The sequence below is a fragment of the Anoplophora glabripennis genome, unplaced genomic scaffold (assembly GCF_000390285.2).
Source record: "Anoplophora glabripennis isolate ALB-LARVAE unplaced genomic scaffold, Agla_2.0 scaffold401, whole genome shotgun sequence".
In the NCBI taxonomy this organism is placed as follows: Eukaryota; Metazoa; Arthropoda; class Insecta; order Coleoptera; family Cerambycidae; genus Anoplophora; species Anoplophora glabripennis.
The window spans coordinates 461,493-482,931 of NW_019416542.1; the positions used below are offsets into that span (position 1 = coordinate 461,493).

The 21,439-nt window shown below is 38.0% G+C and overlaps 1 protein-coding gene across 1 annotated transcript in view; it reads left to right on the forward strand.

Annotated features, from left to right (window-relative positions):
• LOC108910890 (fibrillin-1) overlaps positions 1 to 21,439 on the forward strand; it is a gene marked incomplete at its 3' end in the record, with an annotated part of 175,136 nt that overhangs the window by 137,967 nt on the left and 15,730 nt on the right. The window contains exons 4-15 of the mRNA XM_023454907.1: positions 5,973 to 6,077; positions 6,803 to 6,919; positions 9,274 to 9,405; positions 9,518 to 9,889; positions 10,534 to 10,776; positions 11,343 to 11,596; positions 11,655 to 12,015; positions 12,076 to 12,441; positions 12,499 to 13,878; positions 16,121 to 16,414; positions 16,471 to 19,479; positions 19,533 to 21,302. Coding sequence (XP_023310675.1) covers positions 5,973 to 6,077; positions 6,803 to 6,919; positions 9,274 to 9,405; positions 9,518 to 9,889; positions 10,534 to 10,776; positions 11,343 to 11,596; positions 11,655 to 12,015; positions 12,076 to 12,441; positions 12,499 to 13,878; positions 16,121 to 16,414; positions 16,471 to 19,479; positions 19,533 to 21,302 — 8,403 coding nt within the window. The remainder of the gene's footprint in view (positions 1 to 5,972; positions 6,078 to 6,802; positions 6,920 to 9,273; positions 9,406 to 9,517; positions 9,890 to 10,533; positions 10,777 to 11,342; positions 11,597 to 11,654; positions 12,016 to 12,075; positions 12,442 to 12,498; positions 13,879 to 16,120; positions 16,415 to 16,470; positions 19,480 to 19,532; positions 21,303 to 21,439) is intronic.

Consider the following 21,439-nt stretch of genomic DNA (forward strand, 5'->3'; position numbering starts at 1 on the left):
AATTCCCATAAAACAGTTACACACCACTTTTGTCTCATTAATTTTTAATCTTTTTCGTCTCTTGTTTTTTTTTTTCGATATTTGGCCTTGTTTCTGAACTATTCAATGATATCCATGACAGTGTAGCGTTCCAGCCGCGTAAATTTCATTTAACGTTATAGCAATCCATGAAAAACTAAACTCACAATGATTTGTATAAACTGACGTTTGTGAAAATCATCGTTAAAAAAGAGTATTATTTCAAATGTATTTTTAGTACTAAGAAAAGGGAAAAATCCTACTTTAACCTGTTCTATCGATTATCCAGATTAAACCTGAATCACCCTGTAAAGAGTAAATGCTCTACTATATTTTAAAGTTAAATATTACTCAAGAGAGTTTTGGTGGAATCGTGAATCCATTAAAGGTGACCCAAGAAGTGGAAGCGCTTCAGGTTCAACTAATCAAAATGTTTGCAGGAAAATAGTAACAATTGTTTTTGTAAATTGCCTTTTGAAAATGTCTACTATTGCTAAAGCATTAGATATAACTTATTGAAGTGTTTTGACAATTCTACATGAACCGGAAGTTTCTAATTACACCATAAGAGGCATTTACAACGTTTCTTTCTGCAACTAATGACAAACCCAAATAATTTTTTTTTATTGGTACCCTATTTTGCTTATTTAAAGCACGCCCCAGAGTGTTTAAATCCAACTTTTAAAACCGCGCGTGTTTTAAAGTTACCATGGTAATATCAAGAACCCGAGAAACGTCAAGTCTAAATGTCACCTTTTTAATTATTGATCTGACAGAAGTACCTTGTAACGTCAAATAAAATATTACTAACAAATGTTTCAAATGCTTTATTCAAATATTTAACATCTTAATTATTTAAATGAATGTGAAATGTGCAGTTGGTCTTGTTTGAAATATTAATACTTCGGTTTTTTAAATCAGATGAAATGCTGTTCAATTCATATTAATACATTTGACATTTTCTAAAGATAAGCAAGCACAACTCGTTCATCTGTATTTGTTACCTTTTGCTCTTCCATCCTATGATGAACTTGTCGTATTCTATTCTATAAGCGATTTTTGCGGTATTAATCGCGATTCTGCTTTACTATTTAAGTAATCAATGTTAGAAATCATTTTTAAACAATATACAACTAGTAATAACTGTAGTGACAGCAATTAATCTTATGTGACAGTATAGTTACAAATTAATTTTTCTATCACGCGAGCTCGCTATGGGACCTATAGTGTAGGGGGTTAGGTGCACTGATGTTATTTTCATAGCGCAACGCTCCAGCGTTGCGCTATGAAAATAACATCACGCTGTTGTACTATCTAGCACTTTCCAGTGCACCTAACCCCCTACACTATAGGTCCCATAACGACTCGCACTTGTGATAGAAAATAGTATGTGCAACTCTTTCGGAAAAGTTGCCATAGCGCCACTAGGGCGCTTTCCGCACTCGCTTCGCTCGTGCGTCAACTGCGTCCTCGTGGCGCTATTGGCAACTTTTCCCCACTCGTTACACAATGTACTATTGTTTTCTCGTTTTCATGACAACGAAAGGTATACTGATGTAACATCACAAATTCAACCATTTGACATTATTAGTTCTTATTTCCATTTTTTGTAGTATTAATACAATATTTATGATTTCAACAAGTACCAATAAAAAAAATAGCGTAAAGTATTCGTGGATAACTGGTCTTTAAAACACTTGCTCTATTTCGAGCACTCCGGCTGCGCTGTCGTGCTCGAAAACTCGCGCGTGTTTTAAAGACCTTAATATCCACTTATACTTTAATATACTATAATAAAACCGATGAATTTATTGGTGAGATATCAATCTATCAAAGTGCCTCACTATCAAAAACCAAAAGGTTTTTCTAATGAATTGACAGAGAGGGAATCGAAATGTCATTAGCTTTAGTTATTTTAAATTGTTTTTATCTATTCGGTTGAGATTAAAAGTATGAAAAGAAGGTAAATATTGTAATTTCAAAATTTTTTATTATTTTTGATGAGTACTTAACGCGATATTGTGAGAAAAATATCGCAAAAAAATTGTTTCATCTTAATCATTAATTAATGTTTAAGGAACAACAAATCTACTCCTCTAACTTTTTATAGGTAAAACTTTGACGATTCAGGAAAAGAAAACGTTTCGACCGATCGATTTCAACATTTACAGGAATCATGGGCATGTACTGAGCTAAAAAAAACATTGGTACTTCGCAATATTTGCAAAGTAGTCGTTGATTCTCCAAAATAGCAAAAAAGTCATTTTTTGCGGTTTTACAAATTAATACTAAGTATAATTTTTTTTTTCTCCAAACATACCAAAAGGCCTTTGAAAGGGACTCATTCAAGTTTCCAAAACCCATATTCCGTTCGCTGTACGATCATTAGTTCAAGAGATATCGATGATCAATAAAAAATGGTGACTTTTCACTCAATAGCCGATATCTCAATGAGAAATAATCGTACAAAAAATAAAAAATAAATAAATTGAAGCTGATGAATCAAATTAAATGGCCCTGGCATTGATTAAACCAGAAAAAATTTTTTGCCTAAGTACAGTTTTGAGAAAGAAAAATGTAAAATGTTTGCCTCGCATTATTTCTTTTGATTACGCCGAAGTTATGCTCAAAAAAAATTTTTATCTCAAGATTTCAAAACTTGAATATTCAAGCTTCAAGATGCTGCTTTTTTTTTCTCGATATGACCATTATTCACGAAGTTACAGCCGTATTTCTCCATGTTTAAATTTTCCTCTTATTTTGAATTGTAGAAAGCTTTCATAAATTATCGGGACACCTTGTATATTAACATTTTCACCGCTATCGTTATAGTCTACGCCACATTTTCCTAACGTCAGATACGACACCTTGTAAGCCACGAATATCGACATGCATTATCTCTGTAATAACGCCGCAGAGGCCACTTGTGCGTCTCGCCTCCTCCGTTTACATTGCCAAGGCAAGGTCTAGGACTCCGGAGAGCGTGCACGTTCGTAGGTCGTGCGCCCCGTGCTCGTTGCTTTCCTCTAATTTAATGTATCTCGCGATCCGACGACGACGAAGCAGGGATTCTTTTGTTTTGCGTGGAGTTTTTCAGCGGGGCAACATCTGACCTCTAACCACTCACCGGCTTTTAATAGTCCACGATTCAGCGTCCCTGCGCCTTACGCCACAGGTCGTAAATTCTAATTTGGCCGAGATTGGAACTTGTTAAAGCAAATATCTCTGAACTCGCAAATATTTGCGATAGTTCGCGAAACGCAACCGTTCAACGAAACAATCGATCTTCACGGGAATAGTTCTGAAACCGAGACTAACAATCGTTAGTCTTGGAAGAGAGATTCAGTTTTGGGCAGTACATGCTCCAGTTGATAAAGTTGCTGGTTAAGCCAATTTATACTGGTCACACTTCAAACATTCTTATTTGTCTATTATAAACGATCCAAGATAAAAAGATAAATGCATGTACATTGTGATATACAGTACTGACGGTCTAAAACAGTGCGAAAGCGCTGATGGCGGTTTTGACGGTTTAACTTTTGTGTTCGAAAATGCTGAAATTCATTCAAATCTGGTTTAAAAGCAACACAAAAATTAAACGAATAAACGAATTACCTACCAATAGACGATATGCTCTACAAAAATTGTTCCAAGTTGTTTCCATGTGCTAATAAACATGCTTCCAAACGACGGTCAAAATTCTGTCACCAAAAACACAACACCATACATTCACTTAAAACCTTTGCTGGAACTGAGATCTCTGTACAACATAAGGATTTGCATCACACCAATAAACGCCGGCTAAGTAATACTACAATATGCGACGCACGTGCACAAGATGCACAGGGTCGGCTTACATTTATGGTTAATTTTCTTAAATAATTTTCTCGAAAACAGCATTTAGACCATCAGTTGCTTAATAAAAGTTGCTCATTTTCGTGCCCTTTTCAAGGAACGCACTTTTTTCAGAACTACCCTGTATAGTCTCGAACAAAAGTTTCTGATAGTGTCGTATACCATCCTCTCTATTGGTCCTTTTTCTCAGTAACTCTCGTTAATGTAGTCTTGATCTCGAGGAATTGGTTTACTACGCAATCCTCCAACGATTGGAGCATCTCGCTGATCGACCCCTTTCCACTGCGGCTCCATCTAGCTCAGTCTCAGAGTTGATGTTCTAACGAGTGGCATACGTTTTTTTGTTGTTGTCTGTAACTTGTTATTGGCACTTTGCACTGACGCTTTCATCTGACACAGTTTATCCCACTTGTGAACCCACTTTGGAAGGGCTCTGCCAAATGCTGAAGTGGATCTTCGGTACGTTTTTTAATATCTAGCCTCTTTGGATTTAGGTGATCTTTGGGAACGTCTCGATCTGTCATGGGATCTTAGATTTGTGTAAGGGAGCTTGGTCCTATCTCAGTTCGAAAAATTCGGAACTGAGTCGCTTTTTTTAGGCGACATTCAACCAACACCATCGGGCTCTCTGCTGGGTGTAATTAGAGCAGTTTGCGGCGCTGTGAAGAGTTAAGGGCAGTTGGATTCGAAACATAGGTGAAAATTTCTGTCTCCAATCGAAGTTGTCTGTGTACTTATGCTCAGATTCTATGTTCTCGAACATTCTTCGCACTGTTTGAGCGGTTGTGGAGCTGTTTAAGGCAATCTGGTGTTAGATTCGAAACATGGGCATGCATTTGTTACAACAATAACCATCTTTTTTTTTTAATTAAATTTTTGTACATTCACTTTGCTTCAAAAGATGTTAAGCTAATTCAAATCAAGTCTATAAATTAAAGTTCATCTTTGTCAAAGAAAAGATGTTAGAAACAGGGAAAGAAAATGTATATTTTTTAATTATTTGAATGGCAGTTTTTTTTCATTGATATCTAATATTTGATATAGACTTGTTTCGTCTTGTATTTTATCTGTAGTTAATATGGGTAAGATATAACATGTTTACTAGATATTGCTGGTGTAGTTCAATGCTGGGCAGCTCAGCAAAGTAATTGTTTTGTACAACATTTGAACTATGATGGTTTTTGGGGTTGTTGTCCATGGCCTATGTACCTTGTCACCGTCAATTACAGACTTACATCGTGTTTCCTTAGCCTTAGCTAAGCTGACCTGCCCTTGTTGTTCTCGGACTAGGCTTTGTGGAGACAGACCCGCTATCAAAACCGCTAGAACCTCCTACAATATTATTAGTTGCAAAGTCGATTCCAAGAAGTAATCAAAAAACTACACACTAAAAAAATAGTGCATGTCCCGGATTTATAGTCAATATTATAAAATTAAATACCACTAAAATTTAAAATGTTTAAACGTTTACGATGGTCTTAAATTTTCTTTAGAAATTTTTTATGAAATCGGGCCTTAGAAATCCACCGACAAAATCGATTTGTTGTTAGATTCCCGCATCTGTAGTTTAGACTGGCGCAGAATGTTCTTTAATAATAAATTTATTCCACAATTTTTAAACGTGATTGTCCAAAATCTGCCGGTACCTACGACTCGATGCGTATGCCTTGCTTGTCCATNTACTCCCGTATAATGGCTATTATCCACTCGGTGATTTAGGCCACTCGCCTGCGGCTCGTGGCCGTAAACTTCACCTCGTGAATAATACCCATCATTATACGCTCGTTGAATAATATACTATTGAACGTTTACAATGGTCTTAAATTTTCTTTAAAATATTTTTATGCATCTGTATTTTAGACTGGCGCAGAATGTTCTTTAATAATAAATTTGTTCCACAATTTTTAAACGTGATTGTCCAAAATCTGCCGGTACCTACAACTCGATGCGTATGCCTTGCTTGTCCATAATTTTTTCAAAATGTACCCCTCTGACTGAAAGCCCTGAATGTTCAAAGAATTTAAACCATAAACGTTATCATATTTCATTTATCTTTGGATAGGTCGATAGAAACTAATTCTCCCGTTTATTTTTTCCAGATACTTGCCGAAAAGAAGACGGAACTGAGTGTCAGAACGGAGCCTGTCTAGATGGCCTTTGCCATTGCAACGATGGATATGGTGGCTGCAGTTGCGAAGTTCCAGGTAAAAAAAGAACACAGAAGAATCAAATTAATTCGTAATTATTTCATTATATCCAACGAAAGTACCATTCTGTTTCAGAAGAGTATAATCCGTTTTTTTCTGAATTATCTTTGTATTGCATGTCTACGAAAGCTAAGCAAAAAATCCAAGACGTCAAAGCATTTCAAGAGAATAACATACCAAATGATTGTGCTATTTTGTGACATGTCATTACAACCGCTTTAAAATGAGCTCAAAATTAAACAGACAACTACCAGTCAATTAGGTGGCACATAACGGTGGAACGATCGCCTATTATAATTTTTTTATCTGCCTACAGTAAATGACACATACGCTGATTGTAACGTTACTGTTTATTTTAATGACCGCCCATTGTAGTAGAAATGGAGATGGTTATCTCTATTTTAATAATGACGGGCTCCGTATGTGAATTCTTTAATTAACTCCGCAAATTATTTTAACGGTCGACCATTGAGGAACCTTGAAAAAAAAACTTGATACGTGCTGATTGTTTGCTTTGCTGAACTGGAAAGGCTGTGCCGATCAGATAAATTAGGATGATATTGATAACTGGGCTCCAAACGCAGCAGAATGTTGTTAATTTACCGGGTTATTTAATTGGGTATCCGAACACTTAAAAAAAATTTACACGGAGCCTGCGTTTAAAATTTATGTTTAGTTAAATTATTGGATCCCATACATTTAATTGCAAATTTACTTTTCAGATGAAAACGAATGTAAATATAGGCCGTGCGATGTATTCGCGCACTGTACAAATACTCTGGGCAGTTTCTCCTGTACGTGTTTCCCAGGATATCAGGGAGATGGTTTTCATTGCGAAGGTAAGCCACGCCTAACATTTACAATATAATTATACCGGGTGATTTAGTTTAGTATTCACGGCCCCGTATCTCTTATAATAATATAGTAACTAAATATTATAAACTAAAGCCTATAGGTATATTTTAAAATCTCTGCTCAAACTCAATCAAATGACATTATTAGATCGTCTCCATGGTAACATATGTCAAAATTGCTATACCTAGTCAACTGTTTTTGTTCAAATGGCACATTATATATTTTTTTATCAATTCTGGAAGATATTTTTTTTCTGCGTTCAGCTATATAAGGAAGTCTATAGTTTCCGTCTAAATATTGCTAGAAAAACAGGAAAAATATGAATATCATTAACTTTATTCTGTCTGAAAAATGATAGCCAGCTGTGGAAACAACTGAATTTTGACGTTTCTAAATAACGATTTGTCAAAATAATTGACATTTTGTACCTATCTATTCTATCTATAACTAATTATAGCAAGAATACTTACAGTAATCAAGATAAACTAATACCTATAGTATAATGTATAATTCAAAATATCAATTTCAACATTCAACATTTTTAATTATACATAGTTTCTTTATTATAAAATGCCAAATTCAAATTTTACCATTGTAGAAAAAGTAGGCAATGAAATATTTTCACTTTACAATTATTACTTTATACTAAACTGTGGTATTACCTAGGTTTCGATGTGCAACATAGAACTCGTCTTTTTAGATTTATAATCACAAACCTTTCTCACCTTGGCAGCAGCTTTTGTTAGCATTTGCCATATAAAGAATATAGATATAAGTATTTTATTTGATGGTGGAAATTTGAAAATCGTCGATTAAAATATTAAAGTTGTGAATATGTTTGAATGGAAACAACAACCACGGAACTTCAATAATACATAGTTGACACCCAGCGGTAAGGTGGAATAACGAAACGTTAAGGTTTAAAAAGAAAAGGTTCGGTCATGTATTGTGAACAATGGAAACAACGTATATGTATTACAAATTTACAAATTATAGACTTACCTTATAGTTGTTGACAACTGTGTCGTATTTAATTATAACAACCTAATAATTTTCAAGTTAATTGCAAAGTAAATTCTAATTAAGAAAGTTAATATGCTCAGAATGTGATGCTAATAATCAAGATTCACGTTTGATTTCATTTGAAAAATTGTAATTAATAAATTAATGATTATTGTATACATATTTTGTCAGATATTTTTTGTATGATACTTAATTTATCTTTAAATTGCTTTGATATGAAAATAATTAAGCTTAATTAAGAAATGAGATTCGTAAACCGCAGTCTCAGTCACACATGCTAATAAATAACACCACCTGTGGCGTTGTACCGTTAATTTTTCCTTATTAATTTGGTTGACTAAATCAGCAACCGTTCACTTCCAACTGGTGTTTTGGCAAGGGTCAGCGACCATTTATATATTACAATAGCACATTAGCCGAGGCCTCAGAACATTATTTTATTAAATAACTATTATATGTAAGACATTTAATACATGTGATTTTTATTTCGTCAACGTAATTTCGCGTTCAGTAACATAAATATTGACGGCATTTTATTTATCAAATCATTTTCCAATCACATTATTGTAACAAAAATGTGTGTTAACTGACAATCGGTTGTCACAATTTGTGGTAAAATCACTTCGTGTATGAAAAGCAAAAGTGCATTCTAACAAAACGACACAGTTGCCTCTCGAGGACAATAAAGAGACGCTCTAGTCCGGCTAGATGGCTAGGCCGGCACATCGGAAGACTCATAGTGCCTCTGCAGAAGATCAACGGCCTCACAAGATCAATGAACCATCTCCTCGGACGTTAAGTTGACGTTATTTTGCGCAATAAAGCACATGCGATGAATTGACGAGGTATTTGATAAGAATGGTGCAAGGTCGCGATTTAAAGTAGATATGATATATTTAAGTCTTAATGATTTGATAAAAAAAAAATATTTACGTTATCTTAATCACGCAGAAATATTTAAAAATGAACATAAAATGTTTAAAATTTAGTATTATACTTAAAATTAAATCTACCTTCACACATAAACCTTGAAATCATTTCTAAACCAATTGCATTTCATTGAAGGTAACCAATAAACAAAAAGCAAATTGCCACCACTATTAGATTTTGCGTATTAAACGTTGAGGTTATTTAAATATATTAAAGTATAAAAGTTAAATTTAATGGTAGGTTTAGTTCATCTAATGTGTAACAGTAAATATTAAGATTAATATCTTCAAGCAGCATGTAAGAATTACAGGCGTTATTGCATTTAAAAAAATAAGTACAGAAGATCGAAGATTAAAAAATTAATAGTTTTGTATGATATTTACAGACATAAACGAGTGCGAAGATCCTACGATAGCTGCCAGATGCGTGGAAAATGCAGAATGCTGCAACTTACCGGCACATTTTCTTTGCAAATGTAATCCCGGCTTCCAAGGAGATGGAGAAAAGCAATGTCTTGGTAAGACTCTCTTCTCTGTCCAATGTCAACACAAATCCAATTTTATATTTATATGTTAATATTTTAAATATGGATTATAATAATACATAATTATACACTTGAATTGCTCCAGACATTGACGAATGTGCGAATCCAAATGCATGTGGACAGAATGCCTTATGTCAGAATACTCCTGGAAATTACACCTGTGCATGCCCAGAAGGTTTCTTCGGAAATCCCTTCAATGGTTGCGTGGATATTAACGAATGCGAGAATCAAAATGTTTGTGGACCTGGCGCCATCTGCAGAAATGTTATTGGAGGACGGGAGTGCTTCTGTCCACCTGGTTATGAAGGGGATCCGTACACCACAGGATGTGGAGACATGGATGAATGCTCAAGAAGAAACCCTTGCGGTAGAGATGCTCAGTGCACCAATTTGGAGGGCAGCTTTAAGTGCGCTTGCCCTCCAGGGTTCATTGGAGACCCCATGATCGAATGCACAGGTACTTGCTTTAATAATACATTAAAAACGTATGTACGTTTACACACATATATGTAAATAAATAATAATTATTCACAGAAACAAACACGTGGAGACTGATTTTCTTGTACAAAAATTTTAGTTTAACCAAGGACTTTTACTTAATCATGTCATTGTAGATGGATTGGAATAACTTGTAGAGAACAACTATGTGTATTAACTCAGTTTGCGCTCTAATATTGTAGCAAACTGTGTACTAATAAAAATAAGGTAATTGCGGCAAAGATATAGGAAAATCAGTTTTACATTTACTGAATAATAATAATATTTACACTGTACATATGTATGTGAATTTTAAAAATATTAACACTAAATATGCGGCACTGTGACCAAGACCGTTCAGTTTACTGATGAGTTTCTGAAACATGTGTGCGTTTCATGTTTTACGTTACTGACTCCTCAAACCACATAAAATTGGCTTCTAAATTGCTGCAAATGCCTCAAAACTGGACGCACTTTATTAATGCCGTAAAAGTCCAACAACTAATCACACTATATATTAATACAAAATTTGACTAACTCGAAAAAACTAAGAAAATCACATCTCCATAATCTAATCAACAGTAATAAAACTTAATAATGATGCTAATGCTATAAACTCACCAGACATTAACGAATGCCAATCGAACCCCTGTGCTGCAACCGCTACCTGCGTCAACACTAACGGAAGTTATTCCTGCTTGTGTCCCGAAGGATACACAGGATCGGCTAATGAAGACTGTGTTGATATCAATGAATGTGGGAGGTCAGGAGCTTGTGGAATAAACGCGAAATGCATTAACGTACCTGGCTCCTTCAAATGCATATGTCCCCAAGGGTTTACGGGACAGGGACACACTTACTGCGAAAGTTAGTGAAATAACAATATATACTCTTCTCCTCTTTGTAACACGAATTCAGATATTTGACTTACTGATCACCGAGTCGAGATATGCTGTCGTTGGTGCCCTTTTACTCGGTTGTAACTTTTCTGGTAACGGGAAGGCCAAGTGAGAGTATCGACGTTAAGATGTTGGTTCGGCGAGCAGTAAGAAAAGTACAAATTTTCCGGGTATCTATGTAACTTAGCCTTGCAATCCACTAATTTCCCTTATTTTTTAGCGTAGTGTCGTTTCCACTTATCAACTAGTACTGTATTTACCTACTCCTCGTATTTTCCTTTTAGTTCGTTGATATTTGTATGACTATTCTAGAATGCCTAACTGTACTGTATACATTTTTGTACAAACTTGTTTTTATTTTAATTCTATTTGCCTTGCAGATTGTCATTAATCCTAGTTTCACTTTCAGCCCTTCGTATGTTATGTATATGTCTCGTCTTTACCTGTTCTGTTTCTTTCAGTCTATCCTTCTGTAGGTTACCACTTAGTTATTTTGTTTGAATTTTTCGAAATGTTTTTGTAAAATTTCCTCAGATATAAACGAATGCGAAACAAATCCATGCGGAGAAAACTCTGTTTGCAAAGACACGGTAGGCAGCTATACGTGCTTATGCAAAGAAGATTACACGGGAGATCCTTTCAAAGAATGCGTAGACATTAATGAATGTACTGCTCTGGAGAAACCGTGCGGTACACACGCTATTTGCGAAAACGCTGTGCCTGGATACAACTGCATTTGCCCCCAAGGCTACAGAGCCAGCCCTACCCCACAAGTTGCCTGCGAACAAGTAATATGAAAAAAATTCCTACTTCTACTTCAACCATTTTAAATTATTATTTGTTTAGGTTGATGTTAACATCCTTTGCAAATCGAATTTCGACTGCACAAATAATGCCGAGTGTATAGAAAACCAGTGCTTCTGCCAAAAAGGTTTCACACCCAAAGGTGCAGTCTGTATTGACGTAGACGAGTGTAAGGAACAACCTTGCGGGCCATTTTCAGTCTGCACCAACTCACCCGGTAGCTTCAACTGTGAATGTGAAAACGGTTACATTGGCACTCCTCCAATGGTCCAGTGTAAAGCGCCTTGCGCGGATGTCAATTGCGGACATCACGCTTACTGTAAACCTGACGGCCAGGAAGCTTACTGCATCTGTGAAGATGGGTGGACTTTTAATCCTAGCGATATATCAGCAGGTTGCATTGGTAAGTCATAATATTATTTTTCTAGGTCTCATATTTAACAGAAGATTTTTTTTATTTTAGATATCGACGAGTGCGATAAAGTGAATGGCCCAAGTGGACGATGTGCCGAAAATGCAATCTGTACCAATTTACCCGGTACTTTCGCCTGTCAATGTCAACCTGGCTTTTCGGGAAATCCGAACTCAAAATGTATTGATATAGACGAATGTAAAAGCAATCCTTGCGGACTTGGTGCTATTTGTCAAAACACTCCAGGCTCTTATCAATGCGAATGTCCTGAAGGCACTGTCCCAGATCCCGATCCAAAATTAAAATGTAATGAAATCGTTACATGCAGCAGTGACTCTGACTGTCCCGGCAATTCTGTCTGCGACTATAAGAAAAGATGTCTGTGCCCAGAACCTAACATTGGCAACGATTGCAGGCGTAAGTGTTTATATTTGAGTAACCGTAAGAATTTTTAATTAAATGATGCCATTTCAGATCCGTGCGAAACCACTATATGTGGACCAAACGAAGAATGCATGCTTATCAACCAAGAGGCTAAGTGCATATGCACCACAGGTTACACCGGTTCAAATAGTGGTTGTGTAGATATAGACGAATGCTTGGGAAACCCTTGCCCATCTGGAGCCATCTGTAAGAATGAACCTGGTACATTCTCCTGCGAGTGTCCAGGAGGCACGACTGGAGACCCCTACAGATCCGGCTGTAGTAAAACTGACATTCCTTCGGGTTGTTCAGACGCAAATCCCTGCCCTGCTGGGGAACAGTGCATCTTAGATGAATATCTAGAAGAAAGTGTATGTATCTGCGTCCAAGGCTACGTTAGAGATCACAAGACGGGCAAGTGCAGAGACAGTGACGAATGCACGGAACTTAGAGATAAACCGGCTTGCGGAATTAATGCTATTTGTAAAAATTTACCTGGCAGCTACGACTGCCAATGTCCACCAGGATTCAACGGCAATCCTTTCTTGGAATGTCTTGAATGCAACAGCCCCGACTGTCGCTGCCAACCTCCCTACAAATTCAGTGACGGTAACTGTGTCCTTGCTAGCTGTGGACCTGACGGTACGTGCCCCAGCGGGGCGGAATGTATTACCATAACAGGCGGTGTCAGCTACTGCGCCTGCCCTAAAGGATTCAAAACGCTTCCTGATGGTTCCTGCGTGGACATCAATGAATGCATGGAACAACAGCAAATCTGCGGTTTTGGAGCGGAATGTACGAATTTACCAGGGTCGTATAAATGCAGCTGCCCTCTTGGATACAGCGGTGATCCTTACAACGGACTCTGCTCCCCGGCTCAGAAAAAGTGCATCAGTGACAAAGAATGTTCCTCGAATGAACGATGCGTGCAGCCTGGTGAATGTGTTTGCCCTCCGCCATTCTTTATCGATCCCCAAGATAGCAAATGTAAGAGCCCCTGTGAACGTTTCCCATGCGGTTTGAACGCAAAATGCAAAGCCAGTGACCCTCCAAAGTGTACGTGTGAACCGGGCTTCCAAGGGGACCCCTACCTGGGTTGTGCGGATATAAACGAGTGCGCGGAACTACCTTGTGCCTATGGCGCCATCTGCTCAAACACTAACGGAGGATACAAATGCCTATGTCCGAAAGGTTTCACTGGAGATCCTTATAAAGGGGGTTGCATTCTAGAAACCCCCGGAGCTCCGAAACTTGAATGCCAATCAAACAACGACTGCGGAAGTAATCTTAAATGTCAAGATGGTGCTTGCATAAGTCCTTGCGGTGCCGTTTTGTGTGGACCACATTCTATTTGTGAACCGAACAATCATGAAGCTGAATGCAAATGTGTCGTGGGATACACTGTAAATTCTGAGGGGCAGTGTGAATCATGTAAGTAAATAGAGGGTGTGACAAAAATGAACTAACAAACTTTGACAGTATACAGTGTATCTTTGACCTTTTGAAACATGCCATAAGTTTATTTTGTAAAATTCCGTTTAGTGGAACTTAAAAATATGTATTATTTCAGAATAATTAGCAGAGCCTTGGATTTTCATAAAACCTTTTGCAATCGCCTTGAAATGGTTTATAGAAAAAAATTTATTAACTTATATTTGTACGCTAATTATTATTTAATTGCTTAAACAATAAAAAATGATTTTTCAAAGATTATTTTAAATAAATTGAAAAATTTCAAACCAATTTTAATCAGATTGGTACAATAGAGGTTTTCAAGGTCACTGAATAAGAATGTAATGTTAAAAAATAAAAATTCAAAATGGCTGATTCAATATGGCCGACTTTTTTTATACAATTTATAAAAAAATTACAATTTTCAAAGCAATTTTAATCAAATTGATATTATAAGGGTTTTCGAAGTCGCTGAACAAGAATATTATATCAGAAAGTAAAAATTCAAAGTGGCTGACCCAATATGGTCGACTATTTTAAAAAATTTATTTAAGAATTACAAATTTCAAAGTAAATTTAGTTAAACTGACATTATAGGGGTTTTTGAGGTCTCTGAAAAAGAATATTATATCAGAAAATGAAAATTCAATAAGGCTGATCCAATATGGCCGACTTTTTTAAACAATTTATTTAAAAATTACATTTTTATATGTAAGACATGTAGCATGCGCCAGCTGAGCTCCATTCACCGAGCAGATGTTCTCTCTATCTCTATCTAATATTCAAAAATATAATTCTCGTAATTCAAATCAGGAGAATGAATTACATTACCAGATAAACTTCTACTACATAATTTCATTATGAAAAAATATAGGTAAAACTGAATCTCGCGACAATTTGTTGAAAAACCGCATTTTTTCGTATTTTATTATAGTAACAATTTTTTTTTCGTTAATTATACTTTTTTTAAGATCATAGTTTGAAAATTGGTTAAACTAGCAAAAAATTTTTTTTTACGTTATTAAAGTTTATTACAAATCTCATTTTAGAACAAAATTTTTTTTTGTTTTTCTTTAAATTTTATTATAAATTCAACGTTTTAAATCAAACAAAATAGACAATCTTAAAGTACAGTTTTCAAGCTTCAAAAAATGCTTTTGTAAAGTTGCAATATCATATTTTGAACTAGTTATCGAACTTTGAAACGTGACCTAAAAAATCTTTGCCTTTCTTTAAAATTATTGAATATTTCGAGCGTTGTATTTTTCGAATTAAAATTTTAAGATTTTTTTTATTTCACTCACTATTTTAAATGCTATTTCAAGAGTAATCTCTGAAAGTTTTAGATTTTTATCTTAAAAATTAAAAAAATGGCAGATCTTTAATTAATTTTGTAGAAAATTCTACCGTTACGTGACTTTATTTACACACTATTCCTGCGAATATTTTTTTTTTCCATTTTAAAATCATGATAATTTGTTAGCTACAAGATTCCTCTTTCATTTAAATTTTTGTGGACTTAATTTGATCAAATAGATCAAAAGTTATAACAAATTTAGTGGATCGAGTCCTGCGTGCAAGTGCCAACGCTTTACATTTTCGTACGATTTAAAAAAATTCTACAACCTACAGTTTTCATTTTAGAAAATAACTTTATATACATTTTTTATGTAAAATTTCCCGTTCTTTCGATTGGCGCAATTAGTTTTTTAAAAAAATTAAATTTGTTAAAATATACAATAAACAATGGAATTTTGCAACTAATTTTTTAAATACATAATCAAGCGTACACTTTACGGTTGGTAACTTTTTATATGTTGTCCCTAACACCCCCACAAGTGTGTCCTCAAAAGTTACCCGATCTGCTACTATACTAATATTGTTAGTGGGTTAGGTCAAGTGAAATTTTATTTTATTTAGGAGCCTTTCAATGATGTCAGTCATTGGTTTGATGTACCTGTGGATTAATGCAGACATTTTGAACACCTCTTCTAGTTTTAAATTAAAATTTTTCTGTGTGAATCACAGTTAAGGTAACCCAAAAAAGAAATATATTATGGGAAAATAAATAGTATAACAAATTTCAAGTTTTTTGAAAAAATATATCTGTCTCCGCCTTAATTTGTGAGTGTTACCTACTGTCGAAGTTTGTTGGTTCATTTTTGTTACATATTGCTGCACATAAATCGTAATTAACCCGTTACAACTAAATTTATTTTAGTGTGCAAGGATACCGATTGCGCAAATGGAGCCCAATGCATCGTAACTAGCAATGGCCCCACCTGTAAATGCCTCGAAGGCTTTATTGGAAATCCTTTCCCAGGGGGACAGTGTACCGTAGACATTTGCTCAAAAGTAAATCCATGCGAGGAACCGAGTGTATGTATCGCCGGACGATGTAAGCAAAGATGCGAAGGAATTATATGCGGAGTTGGTGCTCACTGTGACGTTAACACAAACAAATGTGTCTGCAATGACTTCTTCGTAGGAGATCCAAATCTAGTTTGTATGCCTCGTAAGTATGGGCCAATATTTAATTTCAGACACGTTTTAACTGAATAAATTTTTCAGCTATTTCAAAGCCCACTTGTGATCCGAACTGTGGAAAAAACGCTCACTGTGAATATGGTCTCTTGAATCGCTGTGTTTGCAACTCGGGCACCATCGGAAACCCTTATGAAGAATGTGAAAGTATAGAGAAAAAAACATGTACTCCCACATCCTGCGGACAAAATGCAGAATGCAGAGATAGTTACAACGGAATTGAGTGTATCTGTGCCCATGGTTTTACAGGAAACCCATTTTTGGGTTGCGAAGATATAAACGAATGCAATAACAACGCTTGTGGTGACAGCGCAGTTTGTATCAACACAGTTGGAAGCTATGATTGTCGCTGTAAAGAAGGGTATGCTGGAAATCCGTTTATAATGTGTTCGCAAGTGCAGGGAGGCATATGTAGGGAACCCGAGAACTGCCAGTGCAGCGATAAGCTGTTTTGTCCAAATGGTTACTCTTGTCGAAGAGGACAATGTAAGAATCTTTGCGCAGACATTAAATGTGGACCTAAAGCGACGTGTGAGGCAGGAAAGTGTTTCTGCCCTCCTGGTTATGTTGGAAATCCTTCCGATCTCATTGTTGGGTGCAAAATTCAAGGACAGTGCCACAGCGATCTGGACTGCTACGATACCGAAATTTGCTTCCAGTTGGGTAAAGGATTAAGAAAATGTGTAGACGCTTGCAGTAAAGTCCAATGCGGGCCAAATGCTTTATGTTTGGTTGAGAATCATAGGTCATCGTGTATCTGTTCTCCTGGATATAGTGGAAATCCAAGCGATCTGAACAATGGCTGCCGAGAACAAGAAAGAGTTAGTCCGAAAGAATGTGACTCTGACGCTGACTGTAAATTTGGTACTATATGCTCGATTGACATCAGCGGGATTCAGAAGTGTATAAGTCCTTGTGAAACTGTGGCTTGTGGACCAAATGAAATTTGTCAGTTAGATGTAGCGGGTCATCCCACGTGCGCATGCAGAAGTGATTATGTCTGGAACCCAGTAACGTCTTCTTGTGAAAAACCGTCGGTGCCAGATTGTTCCTCCGATACGGACTGTAAGAACACAGAAGCCTGTCAGCCAGATGCAGTAGGTGTTCTCAAATGTATTCCTATCTGTACACACTTCACTTGTCCCGATAACGCCACCTGCATTGCCGAATCCCATCGTGGCCAGTGTCAATGTTTAACAGGATACACTGGCGATCCAAAGGATCGCAATGGTTGTAAACCTCTCGTCCAGAATCAGTGTAATTCGGACAGCCAATGCCCTGAACAAGAAACTTGCAGAAAACATAGTGAGCATGATGCATTTGTATGTATATCGGCCTGTAAACTTACAACTTGTGGTCCAAACGCCATCTGTATCGTAAATAACCATGTACCTCAGTGTCAATGCCCACCCGGCTCCTATGTAGGAAATCCTAACGATCCCTCCGGCTGCCAATCAGTACCGTGCGTCTACAACATTGACTGCCCTCCTACCCAATTGTGTAACCGTCTAACGCATACTTGTTATGACGTTTGCGACGAAGAATCCTGCGGAACGAATGCCGTCTGCATTGCCGAAGACCATAAAGCTATTTGCCAATGTCCACCAGGCACCAGTCCCAATCCTATACCTGATGTAGAATGCCTTCCAGTAGATGTTTGCAACCCCAATTCTTGCCACAGCAGCGCAACATGCATAAATACCCCTCAAGGTCATTCATGCGAATGTCCTCCAGGTACGGTAGGAGACCCTTTCACTACAGGTTGCAGACTCGAAGGAAACTGTCCCAACGGAGATAACGACTGCCCTCCTAATTCAATTTGCCAGTCGGGTCGATGCGTAAATCCATGCCATCAAGTCACTTGTGGACCTAACTCGGTATGCAACGTTGAAAATAGAGTAGCCACTTGCACCTGCCTTGCGAAATACACCCCCGCTCAAACCGGCACCCAGGAGGGTTGTGTTCGAATCGCGATCGTCTGCACCTCTGATACCGAGTGTGAAAATGAAGTGTGCCGTAACGGACAGTGCAGGCCGGTGTGCCGAAATGACGACGACTGCTCTGGCGGTGAAACATGTCAACGGAAAGTTTGCATAAATCCTTGCGCCGATCACAGCCAATGCTCCAGAGACCAGGCCTGTGTTGAAGGCATGTGTATCATAGGTTGTCGAAGCAACAAGAATTGCCCCTCTGAGCATGCATGTATAAACAACAAGTGCCAAGATCCCTGCCAAGCCGAGGGATCCTGTGGTCCAAATGCTATTTGTGCTTGCAGGAATCATCACACTGTCTGTAAATGCCCTGAAGGTTTTGATGGAAACCCAACTCCACAACAGGGCTGTATTAGAGTCCCAACCATGTGCCAACAAACTAACGAATGCCCTACAGAACACGTATGTCAACAAAATCTATGCTCTTTACCCTGCGAAGAAAATTCTATCTGTGCGATAGGAGAAAGATGCTACAACAATACTTGCATGAAGGTGTGTTACAGCGACAGCAACTGCTTACTTGGCGAGATGTGTCGTAAAGGAGTTTGCCAACCGGGCTGTGCGGTAGACACAGACTGTAGAGTTTCACAGATCTGTTTCCAAGGACAATGTAAATGTGCTTTGGGATTCATTGGTACGCCTCACGGCTGCGTAGACATAGACGAATGTGAAGACAATCCTTGCCATGCCACAGCTCTCTGTAAAAACCAGCCCGGATCATACACGTGTATATGTGGGGAAGGCATGGTGGGAGATCCATTCGGAGAGCCAGGTTGTGCACTTCCTGGTCAGTGTCGCAATAGCAATAACTGCGCAGACAATCTGGTATGTAAATTGGGGAAATGCCAAGATCCCTGTGAAGAGAACCTGTGTGGAGCCCATGCGCTATGCACCATAGCGAAACATAAACCAACCTGTTCTTGCCCGCCGGGACATTTAGGAGACCCCTACGATAAGCACTTGGGTTGTTTCAAAGTCGAATGTTTAGAAGATAACGACTGCTCTTCTAACAGATACTGCGATGAGAAATCTAATAAATGCTTAAGTAAGTTTCAATAGAGTGTTAATTAAGTACGTTATACATGTTTGCTTTTTCAGATCCATGTGAAGTTGTGAACTGCGGTAAAGGCTCATGCAATGCTGAAAACCATCAAGCTATCTGCACCTGTTTCTCCGGTTACAAAGTTGAAAACGACAGATGCACGGATATCAATGAATGTATCGAATTGCAACCATGCCATCCAACAGCAACTTGTGTTAATACAGGTGGCGGATACTCCTGTGTATGTGCCGATGGTTTAGTTGGAGATCCCAGTGGAACGGGATGTCGGAAACCAGGGGATTGCTTCACTGACGCTGACTGCTCGTCTTCCGCTTTCTGCGACAATAACAGATGTAAAAATCCATGTGACAGCCCAACGGCTTGCGGCCTAAATGCAGAATGTATTCCTGTCTCACATCAAGCTACGTGCAGATGTCCTCCTCGTACAAGACAAGATGCTAATCAGAACTGTATCACCATCGAATGCGTAGATAATAATGACTGCCCACAAGAGAAAACTTGCTTCGACTCCAAATGCATTAATCCATGTGAACTGGTCAACGTGTGTGGTACCAAAGCAGATTGCCTCCCATTAAATCATCTTGGCGTTTGTACTTGTCAAGCAGGTACCACCGGGGATCCACACTTAGGATGCGTACCAGTTCAGTACTGCGCGGGTGACAATCAGTGCCCTTCCAGTCTGAAATGCTACAACGGTCTATGCACTTCAGTATGCACCTCTTCCCGTGATTGCATCACTGACCAGCTCTGTATCCAAGGTTTGTGCCAGCCAACCTGCAAGTCAAACTCTTCCTGCCCTGACTACCAATTCTGTCACAACAACATCTGCACACAAGAGGTCAGATGCAGAACAAACACCGACTGTGGCTCCAAAGAAAAATGTTTATCCAACAGCATCGGCCAAGCTGATTGCATAGACGCTTGTGATGGTGTGCTCTGCGGTAGAAATGCGGAATGCTCGTCGAAAAACCACAGAGCTTCTTGCAAATGTAAGTCAGGCTTCAAAGGCAACCCCAACGACGATAAACTAGGATGTCAGAAAGTGGAATGCGAAAAGAACGAGGAATGCACCAATGACAAGCTCTGCGATCAGTACATGTGTAAAATAGCTTGTTTGGTAAACAATCCATGTGGGAAAAACGCCTTATGTTCCGCTGAACACCATAAACAAACCTGTTACTGTCAACCAGGTTTCACGGGAGATGCTAATGTGGGATGTACACTAATAGATTTCTGCGCCGATGAACCCTGCGGACCTGGCGCCACCTGTCTCAATTCTCGTGGTTCCTTCAAATGCCAGTGTCCGAGTGGCTCCATAGGAGACCCTTATAACGATGGATGTCGAGCACCACACGAATGCATAACTGATAAAGACTGCCCTACCGTTGCTAATTGCGACAGGAGTAACGGAATCCATAAGTGCAGAGACGTGTGCGAAAACACCTTGTGTGGCGCCAATGCCGAATGTATAGCAGTCGAGCATGTGGGACATTGTAGTTGCCGGAACGGTTATCAAGGAAATCCTAATGATGTCAGTTTAGGATGTACGCCTAAATTAGTAAATTGTAAGACCACGGCTGACTGCTCTGCAAATACTTATTGCTACGGCGATATCTGTACTTTACCCTGTGAGGCAGACAGTGAATGTCAGCAAGACGAGAAATGTTTGAAAGGGCAATGTCTTAATCCTTGCATATTAAAAACGTCATGTGGGATGAATGCCGTATGTGCTGTGGATAATCACGTCAAACATTGCAGTTGCCCGCCAGGTTTCACGGGAAATCAAGACATCGAGTGTATCAGATGTAAGTATTATGGCATCCTTATTTACTATTAAACTGATGATATTGTGGGAAACAACTACTCTGCGAGCTATATGCCTGGTCTACCATTGAATTTCACCTACAATATCTCGTAAAAAGTTAAGGTCATTCGTCAGTAG